Source organism: Drosophila nasuta, chromosome 3 (assembly GCF_023558535.2).
Source record: "Drosophila nasuta strain 15112-1781.00 chromosome 3, ASM2355853v1, whole genome shotgun sequence".
Taxonomy (NCBI): domain Eukaryota; kingdom Metazoa; phylum Arthropoda; class Insecta; order Diptera; family Drosophilidae; genus Drosophila; species Drosophila nasuta.
The window spans coordinates 39,291,166-39,309,907 of NC_083457.1; the positions used below are offsets into that span (position 1 = coordinate 39,291,166).

At 42.5% G+C, this 18,742-nt stretch overlaps 6 protein-coding genes across 9 annotated transcripts; 4 read left to right on the forward strand and 2 right to left on the reverse strand.

Moving 5' to 3' along the window:
• Positions 1–290: 290 nt before the first annotated feature.
• Positions 291–2,125, forward strand: LOC132789369 (tumor susceptibility gene 101 protein). Its single transcript, XM_060797338.1, has 7 exons — positions 291–457; positions 565–649; positions 740–805; positions 871–1,146; positions 1,205–1,422; positions 1,484–1,839; positions 1,894–2,125. Exons 1-7 carry the CDS (start codon positions 413–415, stop codon positions 2,078–2,080), a joined length of 1,233 nt encoding a protein of 410 aa, XP_060653321.1. The 5' UTR covers positions 291–412; the 3' UTR covers positions 2,081–2,125.
• A 202-nt stretch (positions 2,126–2,327) lies between these two features.
• On the reverse strand, positions 2,328–2,833 carry LOC132789376 (transmembrane protein 258). The gene is made up of 2 exons (XM_060797348.1): positions 2,695–2,833; positions 2,328–2,639 (listed from the first exon to the last, which is right to left on the reverse strand). The coding sequence occupies exon 2, from the start codon at positions 2,636–2,638 to the stop codon at positions 2,402–2,404; it is 237 nt and encodes a 78-aa protein (XP_060653331.1). The 5' UTR covers position 2,639; positions 2,695–2,833; the 3' UTR covers positions 2,328–2,401.
• Positions 2,834–2,908: 75 nt separating this feature from the next.
• LOC132789365 (uncharacterized) lies at positions 2,909–10,168 on the forward strand. The gene is made up of 6 exons (XM_060797332.1): positions 2,909–3,046; positions 3,128–3,434; positions 4,449–6,464; positions 6,527–6,726; positions 7,349–7,486; positions 7,545–10,168. Exons 1-6 carry the CDS (start codon positions 3,038–3,040, stop codon positions 9,972–9,974), a joined length of 5,100 nt encoding a protein of 1,699 aa, XP_060653315.1. The 5' UTR covers positions 2,909–3,037; the 3' UTR covers positions 9,975–10,168.
• Positions 3,623–4,453, forward strand: LOC132789375 (uncharacterized). The gene has a single exon (XM_060797347.1). It carries the CDS (start codon positions 3,747–3,749, stop codon positions 4,398–4,400), a length of 654 nt encoding a protein of 217 aa, XP_060653330.1. The 5' UTR covers positions 3,623–3,746; the 3' UTR covers positions 4,401–4,453.
• Positions 10,169–10,228: 60 nt separating the features above from the next.
• On the reverse strand, positions 10,229–13,370 carry LOC132789366 (dnaJ homolog subfamily C member 16). Its single transcript, XM_060797334.1, has 2 exons — positions 10,625–13,370; positions 10,229–10,500 (listed from the first exon to the last, which is right to left on the reverse strand). Exon 1 carries the CDS (start codon positions 13,048–13,050, stop codon positions 10,708–10,710), a length of 2,343 nt encoding a protein of 780 aa, XP_060653317.1. The 5' UTR covers positions 13,051–13,370; the 3' UTR covers positions 10,229–10,500; positions 10,625–10,707.
• A 300-nt stretch (positions 13,371–13,670) lies between these two features.
• Positions 13,671–18,485, forward strand: LOC132789371 (E3 ubiquitin-protein ligase sina). Of its 4 annotated transcripts, XM_060797343.1 has the most exons (3): positions 13,671–14,668; positions 16,708–16,933; positions 16,991–18,485. In XM_060797343.1, the coding sequence occupies exons 2-3, from the start codon at positions 16,819–16,821 to the stop codon at positions 17,764–17,766; spliced, it is 891 nt and encodes a 296-aa protein (XP_060653326.1). In that variant the 5' UTR covers positions 13,671–14,668; positions 16,708–16,818; the 3' UTR covers positions 17,767–18,485. The 4 variants fall into 4 exon arrangements, with proteins under 4 accessions (XP_060653326.1, XP_060653323.1, XP_060653324.1 ...); XM_060797340.1 differs by having other exon boundaries at positions 13,673–14,668; positions 16,708–18,485; XM_060797341.1 differs by having other exon boundaries at positions 13,673–14,253; positions 16,708–18,485.
• The last annotated feature ends 257 nt before the right edge of the window (positions 18,486–18,742 follow it).

Sequence of the window (18,742 nt, forward strand, 5' to 3'; positions counted from 1 at the left end):
AGCGTTTATTGCGTATACATTCAAATAAATACTGTAGTTCCCCTTTTTGAAAGCCACGCAGTAGCTCTCAAACTGTAAGATACAGACGCCAGCGCATTTCGTGCTTTTCAGTAAAATTCTTGTTCATCAACTGTATTAGGAAATGTAGTACTATAAATATAAATAATATTTAAAACTGTCTTCTATTTTTATCAGCGATTTTGTATTGTTTCAATAAAAACAGCAAAACTATTATTTTTAGTATATTTTTCAGTTAAATAAGGTGTATTTGAATATGCAATCTACAGTCACGCTGACACTTTGACGACTTTGTTTTCCTTTTGCGAAATAAAGAAATTTTTGTTACAACAAATTGCATTTTAGTAGCAGTTGTCGGGTCAAAATTCGATAAAATATATTAACAAACTAGAATATGCCTGCAGTAGAAGAGGCGGAAATCAATAAATATCTTTCAAAGGTGCGATGAGTCATAATTACCAAGTGTTCTTTTTGTAACCCAATACAAATCGCTCAAATGACGAAACGCAACACGCAAATTATTAATTAATCATTATCACTTTATAGTATAAAAATGTGGCCGCCACAAGGAAAGACGTTGTCGATGTTATTACTACGTATCGCAGTTTAACGTACGATCTGCAAAAGTTTGGTAAGTATAGCAAAGAGGGTGGGGTTTGATTCAAGTGGTTTTGCAAAGTTTGCATAAAACGTTATAATAATAAACAACAACTCTACGCAGTTTTTAACGATGGCAGCTCCAAGGATTTGTTTCAACTGCAAGGTACCATACCAGTGGTTTATAAAAGTATGTACACGTATTCAAATGAATTACTATGGCAATTAACTCGACTTTTATTGACCTTTCGACAGATAACACCTACTACATTCCCATATGTATATGGCTGATGGATACACATCCGCAAAATGCGCCCATGTGCTTTGTGAGACCTACGCCTACCATGCAGATTAAGGTCTCCATGTATGTGGATCACAATGGCAAGGTTTATCTGCCTTATCTGCATGAGTGGCAGCCGCACCGTTCCGATCTGCTTTCACTGATCCAAGTGATGATAGTGACATTTGGCGATCATCCGCCTGTATACTCAAAGCCTAAGGAACAGGTCGCTGCTCCATATCCAACGAACTGTGAGTGATTAATAAATTTCATTAAGATTATTTGTAATCATTTTGTTTCTATCTTCAGCTTATATGCCGCAACCTGGTGGTGGACAAGGTCCCAGCAATTCGTATCTGCCTTATCCGAATGCTGCTGCTGGTGGTGGCAATTTTCCACCATATCCCACAGGTGGCAATTTTGGACCATATCCACCAAGTGGCGCGGCACCGGGAGGAGGCTCAACTGGCTATCCGCCCTACATGAATTATCCACAACCCGGCGGTTATCCAGGCAACGCTGGCTATGTAAGCACAGAATTTAAAGAATTTGCTTAAAACGGAATAATTTATATGTTTTTCTCTTTAGAACCCATCTGGGAATACCAATGCCAATTCAACGGGAACCATCACGGAGGAGCACATTAAAGCATCACTTATTAGCGCAGTAGAGGACAAGTTGAGGCGTCGTATCCAAGAGAAAGTTAACCAATATCAGGCTGAGATTGAAACATTGAATCGGACCAAGCAAGAATTAGTCGAGGGCAGTGCCAAGATTGACGGCATCGTTTCGCGTTTGGAGCGGGAGCAAACCGATTTACAGAAAAACATAAGCGTGCTGCGTGATAAGGAGGAGGAACTAAAGAAAAACCTGGAGACGCTTGAGAATGCCGAGGCAATTGATCCGGACGAAGCGGTGACTACAACTGCTCCCCTATACAAACAGTAGGTTATGAATACATGTATTTCACTGAGAAAGCTAATGGTGTATGCTTTTAGATTACTGAATGCCTATGCTGATGAGGCCGCCACCGAGGATGCAATCTACTATTTGGGCGAGGGACTGCGTGGAAGTGTCATCGATCTGGAGACGTTCTTGAAGCATGTGCGTACGCTGTCCAGGAAGCAGTTTATCTTGCGTGCTACAATGCAGAAGTGTAGGCAAAAAGCTGGACTCGCTGGCTAGTAAACAAGATACCAGACACTTTTCCAGCTGGTCTAGTAAAAGATACAGATACCGATTATTTTTCCCATCTCTGTTGCTAGTTATGATTTTTTTACAAATATAGAATGCGCAGTTTGCAGTTTTAAAGTGCAACTAATAATCAAACCGCACACATAATAATAATATCTGCTATTTGTTTTTAAGCTACAAAATTGAATCTTTGAAATTATAATTGTATTATGTGTATAATGAATAAAAACCCAACGTATGTTCACACCACGCTTACAAATATACAATCTATTATGTTTATTGCCAAATACATTTATAGGGGAATGTTGTTGTTCATACATAAATGCCAACCGTGAGTAGAAGAAACACAATGCCAAAGCCGAGGAATATAGCGGCGCACAGACTGATCAACAACTCTTTGATCAGTGTGCTCTCCTTTGTGTTCTTTCGCGACACCACAAAAACGAAGAACCAGGCGGTGAAGAACGTTCCAATGATGAGCAGCACAGAGGCGAGGTGGGGAAAAACGGCTGGATTGACCGGCGAAACGTAACGTTGCATAGCCTCCATGCTGTGTACAAACAGGTGTTAATAATTGTGTGAACTTAAGTGTTGTTTTTACTTACATTCGGGTTTATTATTTATTGTTCTTGGTTTAATTGAATTTTATATTATTTTCTTCTTGTACGTGGCCCGGCCTATGTAGCGTTTTAGGGTTGCTATTCAAAAATCGATTGCTTATCGATTGTTAGTAGTGTCGTAGTGTTGCCAGCTTAAATAGATAACCTTTTGTTATCGATGTATCGAGCAAACGATAGATGTTAGAACATTCAGCTGTTCATCTCTAGCCAAAACGTGGTTTTGTGTAAAAGTTAAAGAAAACGAATTTGCAAGAAATAACAAAAACACTGCGCTTTTTAATGTCAAAAAGAATAACAGCGATAAGAAAATACAACAAGGACTGGCACGATGAGCGATGTAAGCAGCGTCAGACGTCATAGCAGTCGTATCACATTTTTTAAACTTCGCAGCTATTTGCTAAATGTGTGTTTTTTGTAGCTTGAAGAAATGGACAACGACAGGCTGAATGAGCTGGAGTCAATACTATACGCTTCAATACATTATAGTGATGCAACAAGTGAGGAGCAACATGCCAAGGCTGTGGATGTGGATGCGCGGTCGATGCCACCACCTTTGCAACAACAACAGCAGCAGCATCGCTTTGTTAGTGGAAAGCGTGTTATCAACAATGCAACAACAACAATTGGCAAACCACGTTATTGGATAGACAACAAAGGCGAAAGCAATGCAACAATTGGCGAATCTACCAAATCACCAAAGACAAGCGAAGTGCCGCCAACTGAAGGTCAGTATAATATAATATATAGCGTGTGTAATCAACTCACGTGCATTTTGTGCAAATGTTTAAATGAGCACTGCAACTTGTCCGAGTCTTCGTTAAGCATACATACAGACTAAAGCGAAGAAATAATTCATTCTTGTGTCTTTTAACAAGCATAGCTTGCTGTAAATCAGTTAGTGAGCTAGTCCAAACAATTTTCAGTGTGCAGAATATAAATTTCACTTGTTTTTACTTATCGACTCAAACTTAAAAAATATCCCAAATTATTGTTGACATTCCAAATTTCAAACCGAATTCTGTCTGCTTTTTGGCATCATGACGCAACATTGGATGCTACACGCTATTCACCAAAAATTGTGCGAAATTAATCATTGTTTTATCATATGGCTGACCCTTAAAGTGCTAGGCCTTGTGCTATTCTTGGACTATTATTATGTCTATTATCGCCATGATTTGCTCTACTGGATAGATGAAATATCCCAGCATTTGTTGGCCTACATATTATCCTGCATAGTGCTCGTGATGATGTTAAAATTGCTATCCTCGGTTCAGGTGATCACAACCGAAGCACTCTTTAATCGAAATACGCATTGCATCATGCGACCACGTAAATTGTATGAGGAACGTTATAGACGCTTTGTTTTGATGCGATTGGTGCAACAACTGGAGACAGCGTTGCAGCAACGCAACACGATTCCAAACGATATACCACATGATCTGGCAATGGTGGAAGATTTGCATTTATTTCATCAGCAAATCGATCAAGCAGTCAACGACTTTCGCAATGCGGTGTCCGTTTTACTTTGGCCCAATCGTGCTGATTTGCAATGTGATGCCTCGGTGCTCTACGCTATTGATAAGGCACAGCTCGATGATTTGGTTGCACAGGGCTATAGCTTGAATAAACCCGAAAGTATTGATATATCAAACGAACACATAAAGCAGTTGCTAAATCCAGTTGGTTATTAGTTATTACAAGTCAATAAAGTAATATTAATTCCACGGTTCTGCTTGTAGATGAACCAAAGACGACGGCGCAGCCAAAGCGCATGTTGCCGCCGCCACCAGCAACCACAGTAAATACCTCGCAAAAGGCCAACAAGGTTAACAACGCCAAGAAGAACCCTCCAAAGCCAATCAACAATGTGCAACAGTTACTGCAGAATCAGCAGCAATTGAAACGCAAGCAGCTGCAACAGGCGACTAAAAAGCAACAACGTCAACAGCTTCAACTGCAACTACAGCAACAAAGTCAGCAAGAGCAGAAACAACATCAGCATCAGCAGCAACAACAACAACAGCAGCAGCAACAACATCAGCAGCAGCGACAACAGAAACCACCGAAACCACAAACAACTTCTAAAACAACAAATGATGAACCCGAGCGTTTTGATCAACGTCTTTTGGTCGCCATACCTCCAAATTGGCCAAAAACAAAGCGGGAGCCGGGACAGCGTGCTGTGGCGCCTTTTGGCAAGGCAAATCGCAAGCTGGAGCAGCTTCAGAAACTGGAACAAAAGCGACAGAAATCGAAACAGGCGCGTGCCACCAATAAGAAACTCAAACAAAACAATGATCAGCCCGTGGAGATGATTGATCTGGTGGATAGCGAAACTTCGTCGAATGCAGATGATGTTGTCATTGTGCCGCTGCCGCCAGTGCCAATCATTGATGTGGATGCCAGCGAGGATGAGCAGAACGAAGATGGCGAGGAGGCGAAAGGGCAGTTCACGCAACCTTATCTAGAGGAAAATGCCATGGATGCCGCCGACGTTAAGCTGGGCGTCAATTGTGCTGTGGAGCCGGCAGCTTTATCATCAGCGTTAACCTCGCCCTGCAATTCTGTGCTTTCGAGTGATGATTTTATTGTACAAAAAGACACGAGTCGTTTGCTGGCGGATCATGCACGTGCCACCGATGAGGATTTGCTGGTATTGACTGAGAATGCAATCCGTAATGCTGCCGAGCCAGACAGTCAAACTATGGATAGGGAAGAGGTGCTCGACAACTCATCCGAATACGAATTTGTGCCACCCTCTAAGCTGGAGGAGATTAAGCAAAACTTTCGTGTGGATGAGCAACAATTTCGCGCTCTCGATGTCTACGAGAGTGAATCAGATCTCACCGAGAGTGGCATTTATTGCAAGGCCAAACAGAAGGCGACACCAACGATTATACGCAGCGTGGACACCGACTCGAATTCCAGCGATGTGGAGGCTGTGATCGAGGATAATGTGGTAAAGACCAAGCGACTGCGCAAACGTCGTGCCTCAAGCACCAAAGACACACAATCCGATCCAAACAATGAGCTCGATGCCGATGAGACGGACAGCGATAATGATGATGTGGAGGCCACCGGAGTGCCGGGCATAGCTCGTGGCATGGCTGTGGAGCGCTGCAAGCGTAAGATACGACGCATTAGTCAGCGACGTTGCTCGGAGAGTGCGGTCAACACAGAGCCCAGGAAGCTAGCGCCCATCGAAGGCAGTTCGGACAGCGGTGCTGAGGATGAAGCGTTGCCAACGGCGCGACAGATTGCGGAGCGTTTGCTGAAGCAGGAGCAACAGAGGGAAATGCAGGCTGTGGACACAACCGAAGATGTGGCGATGGTGAGCGAAGGCTCCGATGCCAACACTGAGGAGGAGGCTGAAATGAATGAGGCCATTACGGAAGATATGAGCACAGTATTCAAGCAGATCGATGCGAGAACAGAACGCTCGAAGCGCACTCTGGAAGCCAATGAACAAGCGACGGTGAGCACCACAGAGGCGCAACCGGAAGACGAGGATGAGGACGATGTAGTTACTGTTGAAATGCAAACTCAGGACTTGGAGACAGTGTTAGATGAAGAGGTGGAACAGGTGGAAAAAGAAGAAGAGTCTGTGCTGCAATTGGAGCACAATATGTCAGAGCTCAAAGAGGAGTTGACTGGCGGTGATCTTGTGGGCTGGAATGATGAAATGTGTCGCTTCTACAATGACAGCTGGAATGGTGAACAATTCAACATGAACAAGCTGCTCAAAGCCATGTCTGGTAAGTGCTATCTATTGACTCCTAGTTGACTTTATTTAATTGCTTTTAATTGCCAATTACAGGACAACGTCACGAGTGGCGAATTTCGAATGCAGATCGCTATCCAGTGATGCGCAAACGCTCCAATCTTAAGTGCACCAATTGCTTTGAAATGGGCCACATGCGTGCCAAGTGTCCGCGTCCACGGAAACCCGTCACATGTTACACCTGCGGCACAACCGGACATGCCGAGCCACGCTGTCCAAATGCCATTTGTCTGGGCGTAAGTTGGAGTTTATATAGTTGTGTTAGCTATTAAAAAGTGTATTCTAGTTTCGTGTACAGCAAATGTATGTGTAACAGCCAGGGGAAAATTTTGTATTTATTATTGATGAGCATTAATAATTTATATATTGTAGATTGTATGTTCGGCTGTTCAATAGTTGTGTAGTAGCAAAAAATGAGAATATTGTTATTAACAAATATCAAATACATGATGCATGTTATTTTTGATGACGATATTGTTAGAGATTTGGAATTTGATGACAAAAAGTGAAATTAAATTTATATTATGTCTGATTCTTGATTATTGTATTGTTAGATAGAACTAGAGATTTAAAATTTAAAAAGAGAATTCAAATTTTAAGGCAAAAATAGCAGAATAGTTTTAATTGGGCATTGAAAATAAAATATAATGTATACAATGTCTGAATCTTGACGATGATATTGTTAGAGATTTAACATTTTAGGAAAAAAATAACAATATATTTTGTACGCAAAAAGGAATAATACCATTATAGAGCTGCTTTAAATGGGTAGCGAGTATCTCACAAGCAAGCAGACTTGACTGTAACTTTCTTTCGTTATTATTGTTATCATTAATTATGTCTTATTTATGTTTTCAGTGTGGTGCCAAGCAAGCGCTCTACGTGCAGAAGTGCAACAAGTGCTCGTTCCTCAGTCGGATGATCTGCCAGCTGTGCAAGATGCGTGGCCACAGTACGGACATGTGCCCGGACAAGTGGCGTCGCTATCATTCCACGGTGAGTGCAATCAAATTAGCTTTTACTCTCATTTATTAAACGAATTTTGCCATTGCAGACACGCTCCAATGTGTCGCTGGAGTCAAAAGTACAGTATCGCACGAAGCATTGCAGTTATTGTGCGGCACGTGGGCATCTGTTTGAGGATTGTCGTCAGCGCATTGGCGAGTATCGCAACACCAACTACACCACCACGATAATGTCGCATCAGAAGGTCTACAAGGATCGCGGGGGACCGCTGAGCTATCTGGGTGATTCCTCCACATTTTTTTCAATCGAGACACCATTTCATTTCAATTGGAGCTCGGAATTCTCGAAGAACAGTTGCTATGGTCGCTTCCTGAAGGCTGTGGGACTTGCACGTCCGCAAAAGAAAGCTCAGACGGCAACGTTGCAACAATCGCAGCAACTCAAGCGTTATTCGAATGATTATGTGCCCAATCCCTTGGTGCAAGCAGCACTAGGAAACAAGACAACGGCTTCGACTTCGCCTTCGACTTCGACTTCGACTTCAGCTGCAACTATAACTGCAACATCAACATCAACTGCGACTGTAATAATCGACGAGTTGCCTGAGCCGGAGGAAGATGCAGTTACAGAAGTTATTGCCTCGCCTGTGGAGGAGACACAGCAGCCGGTGTTTGTTATTGATACTCAGAGCAAGCCAGCAGAAGCTAAGACCACCGCGACAGCTACAACAGCGACAGCAACAACGCCCAGTAAGCCCGCAATTAGTAAGCCCAGCGTGACGCCTCACGACCTGGACTCGGACTCCAATTACAGTTTCTCCGAGCACTTTGAAGTACCTAGCTCAACGACCACAACAACAAATGAGGTGGAAATCGTAGAGGATACATCACCAGCAACCCCCAAGTCAGGGCCGATGGAGAATCTGCCCGAAATGATACCGTTGAGCTCAACAGCGGATGACAACGAGGAGGAGAACGTCAACTTGAGCAACAATCGCTATTCGCAGGGCATCTCAATGTGTGTGACCAGCAAGGCGACATCCACCTCGAATGCAACAGCAGAAGATGCTGGAAGTTTACCCGATGTGCCTTCGGAGGCAAAGATATTGATGGCACAGGATCAAACGCAGTATTTGTTCAGTCCGGAGGGTTGTCAGTTCTTGACAGCGTCGGCCAAGAAGTGCAATGTGAGTGTGCGCATGGATTTCAAAGAGTATGGCTATGTGCTGGTCATTTACGGTCTCAAAAAGAATCAGGAGGAATTGCAGCTGATGCTTTTGCATCGGAATCGTGAGGTCAAACGTCGCAGCAACGATATCCAACGTCAAAAGCCACCCAAACGCATCGATGTGCTCATACGTTTCCTCCGCGACGGCATTAATAGCTTAAACACCGATCTCGGTAATGCCAAAACACATTTCATACGCATTAAGGAGCTGGAGGAGATGAACACCAAGAATGGCTTTAAGCTGGCCGAACGCAAGCGACGCCTGCTCAACATGATACTGTTTGGTCAGGCGGGATTGGGCAATGGCAGCATGCATCTGGATCAATTGTTGGTCATACTCAAGCGTCTGCTGGAACTTTCGCCCGATGAGAATGCTACGTCGGCAATGCGCAATGAGATCGAAGAACACTATAGCGTAATCTTTAGTGCGCAACCCAATGACAATTATGAAGTTTTGTTGCAGAACTACGCCAAGCTGGACATTAAGAATCGACTCAAGTCGTTGAATATCGAGCCAGCTGTGTTGGGTTTAACGCCACGCAAAGCGAATGCCACGCCGCGTCGACTCTCCTCGCCACCGCCACCGCCTCCCGTTTGGACACAGGATGCAACGCCGCCAGCTGCGCCTAAGAATAATCGTGTGGCCAAACCGCGTGCGTTGTTGAATGCCAAGTGGTCGGATCACCAGCAGCCAGCGGTGCCGCCACCTCCAGTCTGGCAGGACGAGGCTGCTCCAGGCAATCAGCAGCAACAGCAGTCGCAACAACAGCATAATAATCGTGTAGCAAAGCCACGCCATCAACAGCAGCAGCGTCGACAGCTGCCATTGCCGCCCATTTGGCAACACGAGGAGCAGCAGCAGCAGCAGCAACACAACAACAACAGCAACAACAAATTGCGTTTACCCAAACAGCGAATGCAACCATATGCCAGACCAATTGGCCAGCAGCAATCACAGCTACCTTGCAACAACATGCAACAGCGTGCAATTGCCACTGGAGGATTGCACCTGCAACGCCATCAGCCGCTGCAATCGGAGTGTGTGCGTCTTTTGGCTGGCATGGAACGTGATTCGTCGTCGCGCAACAACATCAATACGGATTCATCGAAGCCATCGATATTCTGGTCACGTGAATCGCTTCGCTACCTAGATGAAATGTTCCGCACAACCGCGAATCCAGAGACACTGGAGCGACTGCATCGTGTGTTGGATCGTTCGAGACGCGGAGAATTGTCGCACAATGATTATCGAGCCGTGATTCGATTGCACTCGCTGATGGGGCCCAACTAAAAGTTGTGCTTAAATACTAGGGGGAAATAGGGGCGGGAATTATAGTTGTATATGTTTATATATCATCTTAAGACTAGACATGAGCTTACAAATGGAGTACTACTAATAATACTATTAGAATATGTGGGTATGTCGAAGATATTACCCAAACAAACAGAGAAATGAATAAAAGAAATCTGGACTTTTCAATTTAATTGTGTAATGCACTAAACTTACATTTATTCTTTGGTAACAAATACAAAAAAAACAAATCGATAATTATATAAATTAATGAAATTGATTTAGCTTGTGGTGATATTTGATCAACGAAATACTGATATTGATGCTTGATTGATTTAGCAATCTTTTCTTTTTGATAATGGCTGATCATTGATTTGGCGTTGCAAATGTTGTTGGCAGTTTCCTTGACTTTTGGTCCACATCAAGTTTTGGAGAATAGGCAAGAGGAGGAAGGCAAGCTACGCTACGTATTTTAAAGTTGAAAGTTGAAGAGCAGAGAAGATTAGTGGAGTATAATCCTTTCGTTCTGCAAGCACAAGAAATGAGAAATGAATTCGAAATCATTTTCAAAGAAAAACTTGCAATAAATAGATAATAATTTATTTGACTAGATGCGATTTACAAAGAAGGGGGACGACAAAATAATTTACATTTTCAATTATTTGTTCTGGTTGCTTTTTTTTTGTTATTTGTTATGTTGTTTATTCATCTAAGCTGCGAGCGCTGTCTTTGTCTACTTAGTGGGAAAATCGGGCCAATAGTTAATATAGTATCTGTGTGTGGTGCCCTCGAACAATCGATCCAGCCAATTGCTGAGACCATCCAACAGATTGTCCTCGAAGAGCACATTCGATTCAGCATCGGATTCCTCCGAATAATTCACGCCCAGAAAGTTGCCAATCTCTGGATCATCGTTGCGATCCAGCAGCTGTTTGGTCATCTTAATCATACGCTTTGTGCCACGAGCGCATTCCGGATGCTTGGCATGATAGACGCAAAAATACTTGCGATGTCCATTTAATGCTATTACGGTGCCCACACAATTCCGTGGATTAATCTGTAGATTCTGATTTGTGCATAACGATAAGCGTAACAGTTCCGAATACCACGACAAACCCTTCTCGATCAGCATGTGGCCAAACAGCAGCGTCTTAGTCCGTCTATACGGCCAAACCGCTCGATGATATGGCGGTATTAGCTTCGTCCGACTCTGCAGATCTGTAATCAAGAGAATCGTGCGACAACCGGGTTTCAGCAGACGCACCAGACCATTGTACTTCTCGGCTCGCAGCTCATAGAGCTTCAATTCAGGCGCCTGCTTGCTGGGCTTGTTATTGCACAACCCGTCGTTGAGTTGTCCTTGCGCCTTGAGGGTTTCCTCCTCGGCGCGAACAAAATACATCATCACATAGCCGATGGCAAACATAAAGGCAATTGTGCCCAGCAGCGACAGAGCGGCAAACAAATGCTCATCCTCAATGTTATCGGATAGATAATCGACTAGATAGAGTAAACGTGTAATCCATTTACTTAGTATGCCCTGAGCATGCTCATCCAAGAGATTCTGCACATAAGCCTCATAGGTGAGAGCTTCATTCGTTTTCAATAGACGCTGTATGGTCAAATTAATCTCATGTTTTGTCGTATTTATGGCAGAGTTATTCAAATAATCTGTGGTCTTGATATCCAGCTTCGCGCCATCGACCCATTCATATTTGATCTGTGTGCTATCGCGTCGCCAAATGACCACGAGACGCAGCAGATTATCCTCGAAGGAACCTTTGGAAATGGCATTCAAGAAATCCGCTTGCTTCTCCTTGTACATATAGGCAAATCGCACACGCTCCGCACTGTAACCGCTCTCCAACGCAATGTGTCGCAATGCACCGCGTGCTATGTCATAATCCGGGGAGTTCTCGGTGATGAGAACGACACACAAACGCTTGCGGGGACGATTCCATTCGGCGGGACAAACGCCCTCGAGCACCTCTTGCGACGAGAGTCGCGGCAGTGACAAGTATTGATTGGATGAGATGATGTTCTCTAACGTTTGCGTTGGTATATCCGCCATGGAGATGCTGGCCACCGCACGCAACGAATCCTCATTGAAGAGAAACAGTGTATCCAACTTGGGATTCACTTTAAAACGATCTGCGATTAATTTGGTATTCTTATTCGTCAGATCGACGAAACCAAAGGCGACACGATCGTGGAAACCAAAAGCAGCGATCAGATACCTTAATCTGGTGGAGCTTCTTGGTTCCAGGACCAAGGCACGCACACGATTATCTGTCCAGCCCTTTAGGAACTCCTCCAGATTATCATCGTTGATGCGCTGACCGATCTTAAAGGGCATCTTCTTTCGTATAAACTCGGCCAGTTTCTGTTGTGTGTAAACATTCTCACGATACACATAACTGTGGCCACTCATCACCAGGACCATTCTGGGAATGCCATCAGCACCGGTTTTCCTCAAGATGCCCGGCTCGTGAGCCGCATTTATGGTGGCAAATTGCACACCGAGAGGCTCAAAGGTGTCGACTAACTTCTTAAAGGCCGCCACAATTCTCATACAGCCAAAACACCAATCATTGTAGAACATGATAATATGCAATTTGGTTTTGCTCTTTGGTATGATTGTTTGTTCGAAATAATTCGAGGTAACGGACAATTTGTGATACAAACTAATGTCCTGATCGAAGCCAAACTGTTTGCCAAAGAACTCCTCAACCGGATCGAAAGCGAACCGATTATAGCCGCTATAATCGTGCTTTTGTCGCAAATAATGCGAATCCTCGCTTGTGATTCCATGTTGATCGTAAACTTTGCGTCGCTCCTGATCGTTGAGCAGTTCGTAGGCTTTTTTGATTTGCACAAAACGCCTCTCTGCGTCCGGATGATTGTTTTTATCGGGATGCCATTCTTTGGCCAATTGTTTATAGGCTCGCCGCACTTCTTGCACCGTTGCCGATCTCGTTATGCCGAGTTCCTCGTAGGGATTATTGAGGGCACAGTGGGCGAGAGTAGCGAGCGCAATGAGTGCTACACAATATAGTATCCAATAATTGGCCATCATTGTGTCGAATTAATTCTATATATACTGTTATTTTATTATCCCGTTTTTCTTTTAATGGGGGTTGTTGGTCCGTCGTGTGCTCCAGATACGAGGCGTATGATTGATGTGGAGAGTTATCGATTTTTTGGTTGTTTTTTGCTTGCTTAATTTAAACAGCAGTTGATTAACACTGGATTAAACGCTTTTGGCAACGCACATGGCGCTCCAATAAATTTGTTGTGTTTTATTAAACAGAACAAATTTCGTTTTGAATTCTTTTTCTATGCTAGTTACAAATTTAATCGCTACACCCCCGACAGGGTTGTCGCGGCGTCTAAAACTGCAGAGTTGTCGTTACACCGCAAAAAAAAAAAACAAATAATAAATGCAATCAGTATGCTGTTTATAATTTGTTGTTAAATACATATTATTATATAAATTTAATAAGTACACGTTTTTCATGTAATTTTGCTTTGATTTTAAAATACAATACAAATATAGCAACAACAAAATAATAACTTTAAACGTAGCACAACACTGAAATGCTGGTAGTGTGACCAATTACAGTATTTTCAATGGGCGCTTGGCATGAAAACACTGCAACTCGTACATCGTATTTCCACGAAAATAGTATATTTTTGGAAAATCTAGTTGCGGTCACGCTGTGTACAAGGCAAATTAAAAGATAAAATTAAAAATAGCCAGAAAAATACGCGAGTCTGACGTGCTAAATAGTTAAATAGTTGTGCCTGGCAATTTATAAGAATGCCCACATAGACTGAGCACATCGTGCAAGTGTTTTTGTGCAATAATAAATAAAAGGAACAACAATATTAGAAATAAATTTTCAAGCTTCTTCGGCTACATTGCACGCAGAGCAGCAGCAGAAAGAAGCAAGCCACTGCCTGCTCCCCCTCTGCCCTGCCCTGCCCCTTAGCCGTAGCATTCGCAGTCGCAGTCGTTTGTCTACTTTAAGTTGCGTCCCGTATGTAAATGTAACCGATGGACGACGAAGGCGAACCAAACAGATGATATTCACGCTACAACAACAACGACCACACAACAACAACAAGAAAAAGCAGCAGCAAACATGTACATATAGCCATCAGCATATTATTCAATGAGTGTGTGCGCGAGCGTATAAAAGAAAAATTAGATAAAAACGAAAACGAAAAATATATAAAATGAAATTAGCGCACGCCTGAATTTCGAGTTTGGCGCAAGGTGAATCGAACCGAACCGAAACTGAATGTTGTACATACATATAATACATACAATACAAATACAATACAAAAAAAAAGTGCGACGAAAAACAATTTCCAACTTTTCTCTTTGTGCGTGTGCGTGTGCGAACCTGAAGTGCTGCCACCTGCAATTGCAATTTGCAATTGCATTGATTTAAGCAACACACAAACACATACATACAAACATACGTGCATAAAGAGGATATACATAACGTACATACAAACATACACTCACCTCATACATACAAACTTATGTGCATATATGCATGTGTGTGTGCACACATACACGTGATGGCTGACTGATAAAAGCCTCAAACTCACACAAACATACACACACACACGCAGAGGCAGTGAGAGACGCACACACACATATAAACACGCATACAGCGAGCTTTGTAAGTTTACGTTTATGATTATTTTGTAGCTGTTTATTTTTACACACATTCACACCCATACATATATAAATTCGCATTATTATTGTTGATGTTGATGTTGTTGTTGCTCTAACATATCGCTCTGCTTTCCGTCGTTTTCTATTTGATTTTGCAAACTCATTGAAAAAAAAGTAACAAACTTAATTACATTCATGGCTTTAGTGCAGCAGTAATTACCCCGCCGACGACGCTCTCCCTTCCCCCTCTTTACAATGATCTGCTCTCTACTCCGCTCTGCCGCATGGAAATTTTCTTACGGTACGCAGCGAGCCCCCAGAGCCAAATGTTAATTATGTGCCGCTACCACAGCCAACCAACTACCATCCCTACCCCTCCTTTAGCCACCCTCATAGTCAGTGCTCATTGCTGCCACAAACGAAGCCCATATTGTTGTTGACGCAGTTCGCGTCGCATTTGTTTATACTCCATACTCACTCACACACACGCTCACACTCACGCATACTCCCACAAATTTTGGAGCGTTGCACTGTGATTCTGAGTCGCTGCTAATTTAATAAATGCATTCGAAATGAATGAGATAATTTCATTTCATTCAATGTTTGTTACAATAGAGAACTTTAAATTGAATATTGGGAGAGGAAACATTTTTTATTTAATTTCATGTTTCCCAAAAACTCCCATTTTCTATATAAAGTTTTGGGGAAGGAAATACTAAATAGATTACTAGATTGAACACATAAATATAGAGAGAGTTTACCCAAAAACTCTTAAGATATAACACAAAATATTGAAAAATATGTTTTATTGTTAAAATTGGGTATAGTTTTCTACGGAATTTAGTCGCATTTTTATAAGCACATCAAGAATGTCGCGTAATTAGCTTTCTGGGGAGTCAGGAATTCAAACAACTGAATGATTAGATTTAGGTAACATTAGTATCAACCATTTTTTTGTACAAATCGTCTTGCATGCAGAACGATAAGAAATTAACAATATCTATAAGCACGATTTTATTTTAAAATTTGAGATTATTGAGAGATTAATATTGAAGTATGAAATTTTGTTTGCCAATCTGAAGTCTAGATTGCAATTTTACCTAAAAGTCAGAGCAAGTAGATATTTCACTTAACGACCACTTCACTGTACCTCAATTGTACTTAGCAGCCAAGCTGCGTTTGTTATAGAAATTCACTTGTATCGAAATTCACTGTACAAAATAAAACCAAATATAATAAAATAGAAGACACTAAAAAAAGTCCATTGCTTCACTTTAATGCCTTCTCGGTTAGTGGCCAAATTTTACAGCTCAGGTCGAGGCCGTTAAGCGAGGTGTAGGTGTGTAACAGATTAGATAACTATTTAACCAGTTTACACACGCATTTGAATCACTGTGCGTAGATCATCACGCTCATGTGTCGCAGTTCGAATGGCGGGCGGTACGGAATGAAGCCTAATGGTCGCATTTTTCATCACTCTGATAAGAGTGGCTGGCATTCAAGAAGTATTTGCGTGGTTTTACACGCGTGTAAGGTGAACGCGCCTCAAACTCGTCTCGGTATCACAAAACACAAACGCAAACACAGACATACGGCAAATCAAAAGCGAAGTCAAGCGAAAGAAGTGCGGCGGGCCTTCAAAATGACTCAGCAACAGCAACAACAATAGCAACATTAACATTAAGTTTAACAAAGAAGCTACATATCTATACCCTACGACGTGCTAATGTTAGTCGTAATAATTATGATTGAATGCAATTGGATATTTGTGACAGTTGACGACAATTGTCGAGCAGAAAGGACGGTTAAGATTAATTGAACGTCTTTCAGTTGTTTGCTATCATTACGATTTGTAATAACTTTTGTGTATCGATTGAGTGTCAATCAAACTCAAACTTCTTCAATTATTTACTAACATTCCCACACATGTCACATAGAATTTCATTGTAAAAAAACTGAATGAATCGAGTAAACATTAAGTGACTAATAAATGACGAATTTGTTGATGTCTTAACGGGTTTTTCGCTTTGTCTAATTTTGCAGTGACACACAATAACATTATAACTTGAACTTGGCACAATTCGCTGGCGCAGGAGGAGGAAGTAGCAGGCAATCACACACACTGAGGATAGTTAAATAGCACCAAGAAGTCCAATGTCCAATAAAATCAATCCCAAGCGACGTGAACCGACAGCAGCAGCCGCTGTAGCCGCCGCCACCGCCGTTGTGGCGACCAATACGAGCAGCTCGACGGGATCGTCCAGTGCTGGTAACACATCATCGGCAAACACATCGTCCTCATCCAGCTCATCACTGTCGTCCGCAGGAGGCGGTGATGCTGGCATGTCTGCCGATCTGACATCGCTATTCGAGTGCCCCGTTTGTTTCGATTATGTGCTGCCACCGATACTGCAATGCTCCAGCGGGCATTTGGTATGCGTCTCGTGCCGTTCCAAGCTCACATGCTGCCCCACATGTCGCGGCCCCCTCGCCAACATACGCAACCTGGCCATGGAGAAGGTCGCTTCCAATGTGAAATTCCCATGCAAACATTCGGGCTATGGCTGCACCGCCTCACTCGTCTACACTGAGAAGACGGAGCACGAGGAGACCTGCGAATGCCGGCCGTATCTGTGCCCATGTCCGGGTGCCTCGTGCAAGTGGCAAGGACCGTTGGATCTAGTCATGCAGCATCTAATGATGTCACACAAGAGCATTACAACGCTGCAGGGCGAGGATATTGTGTTCTTGGCCACCGACATCAATCTGCCCGGCGCCGTCGATTGGGTGATGATGCAGTCGTGTTTTGGCCATCATTTCATGCTTGTGCTGGAGAAACAGGAGAAATACGATGGCCATCAGCAGTTCTTTGCCATCGTTCAGCTGATCGGGTCGCGCAAGGAGGCTGAGAATTTTGTGTATCGCCTGGAATTGAATGGGAATCGACGTCGTCTCACCTGGGAGGCAATGCCGCGTTCCATACACGAGGGCGTTGCCTCGGCCATACTCAATTCGGATTGTCTGGTGTTTGACACATCGATTGCGCAACTCTTTGCCGACAATGGGAATCTGGGCATCAATGTAACCATATCTCTGGTCTAAAACACCAACACACACACACCCGGTACATACACACAGCATCAACACACATCACCAACACACAAAATCCAACAAAATGATTGAAATGATTATGTGCATCGTTTCTAAAACGATTTTCGATGATTTTCGATACACGATTCTTACACCACACATATACAAATTATATATACATATATATATTCCTTTAATCGTATCGGAATGTATATAGAGCATGTGTGTGTGTGCGTGTAGATCGGTAGATTGTCTGTCTGTATGTCTGATTGTCAGTCTCTTGCCTTTTGGACTGGCAATAAATATTATTAGTAGTTCTAGGAATATTTCATTTAAATAAGTGAGAAATGCAAACTAAGAAAATTAAACAACAAAAAGAGAGGAAAGAAAAACACATTTATTCTACCGCGTGTTTTTTTTTTTTGTATTTGTGGGTTTTAGTTTAATTTAGTTTGTAAGCCGGTCGACGTGGGGGCATAAAACTTGGAGCGGAGCTGCCCACCATCCACAATCCATACCACTCTCGAAACAAATACACACACACACAATACACGTACACATCTATTACATCTTTACATCTATACAACTGAGAACAGCTAGTTTAGTTAATGTAAATTATTTTATACGAAATAAATTGTAAATGCTATAAAAGTAAACATCACTTTTAACGACAAACAAAAAAAAAACAAAACAACAAAAAAAATCAACAAAACATAACTTAACAAGAATAATGCAAAAATAAAAACTAATTGATATATAATGATAATTATATAATTAACTCGAGAGTTGTAAGCTACAAATTGCGACAATTTTTGTTCATGCCAAACGAAACGTAACAGTTTTTTTTCTCGTGTAAAAACGCAACTCGAAATTATAACAATAATACGATGAAACATCCTCCCCCCTAAAAAGACACCAACAAACACACACTTTATACTAAGATTTGTATCCCCAAAAAAGCAACAACAATAAGAACACCAAACAAGAA

Coding starts and splice junctions, on each gene's coding strand:
- LOC132789369 (XM_060797338.1), top strand. CDS start 413: ATGCCTGCAGTAGAAGAGGCGGAAATCAATAAATATCTTTCAAAG. Junction 1,423..1,483: donor ATCCAGGCAACGCTGGCTAT/GTAAGCACAGAA, acceptor TTTTCTCTTTAG/AACCCATCTGGGAATACCAA. Junction 1,840..1,893: donor ACTGCTCCCCTATACAAACA/GTAGGTTATGAA, acceptor GTATGCTTTTAG/ATTACTGAATGCCTATGCTG.
- LOC132789376 (XM_060797348.1), bottom strand. CDS start 2,638: ATGGAGGCTATGCAACGTTACGTTTCGCCGGTCAATCCAGCCGTTTTT.
- LOC132789365 (XM_060797332.1), top strand. Junction 6,465..6,526: donor GCTGCTCAAAGCCATGTCTG/GTAAGTGCTATC, acceptor TGCCAATTACAG/GACAACGTCACGAGTGGCGA. Junction 7,487..7,544: donor GGCGTCGCTATCATTCCACG/GTGAGTGCAATC, acceptor TTGCCATTGCAG/ACACGCTCCAATGTGTCGCT.
- LOC132789375 (XM_060797347.1), top strand. CDS start 3,747: ATGACGCAACATTGGATGCTACACGCTATTCACCAAAAATTGTGCGAA.
- LOC132789366 (XM_060797334.1), bottom strand. CDS start 13,050: ATGATGGCCAATTATTGGATACTATATTGTGTAGCACTCATTGCGCTC.
- LOC132789371 (XM_060797340.1), top strand. CDS start 16,819: ATGTCCAATAAAATCAATCCCAAGCGACGTGAACCGACAGCAGCAGCC.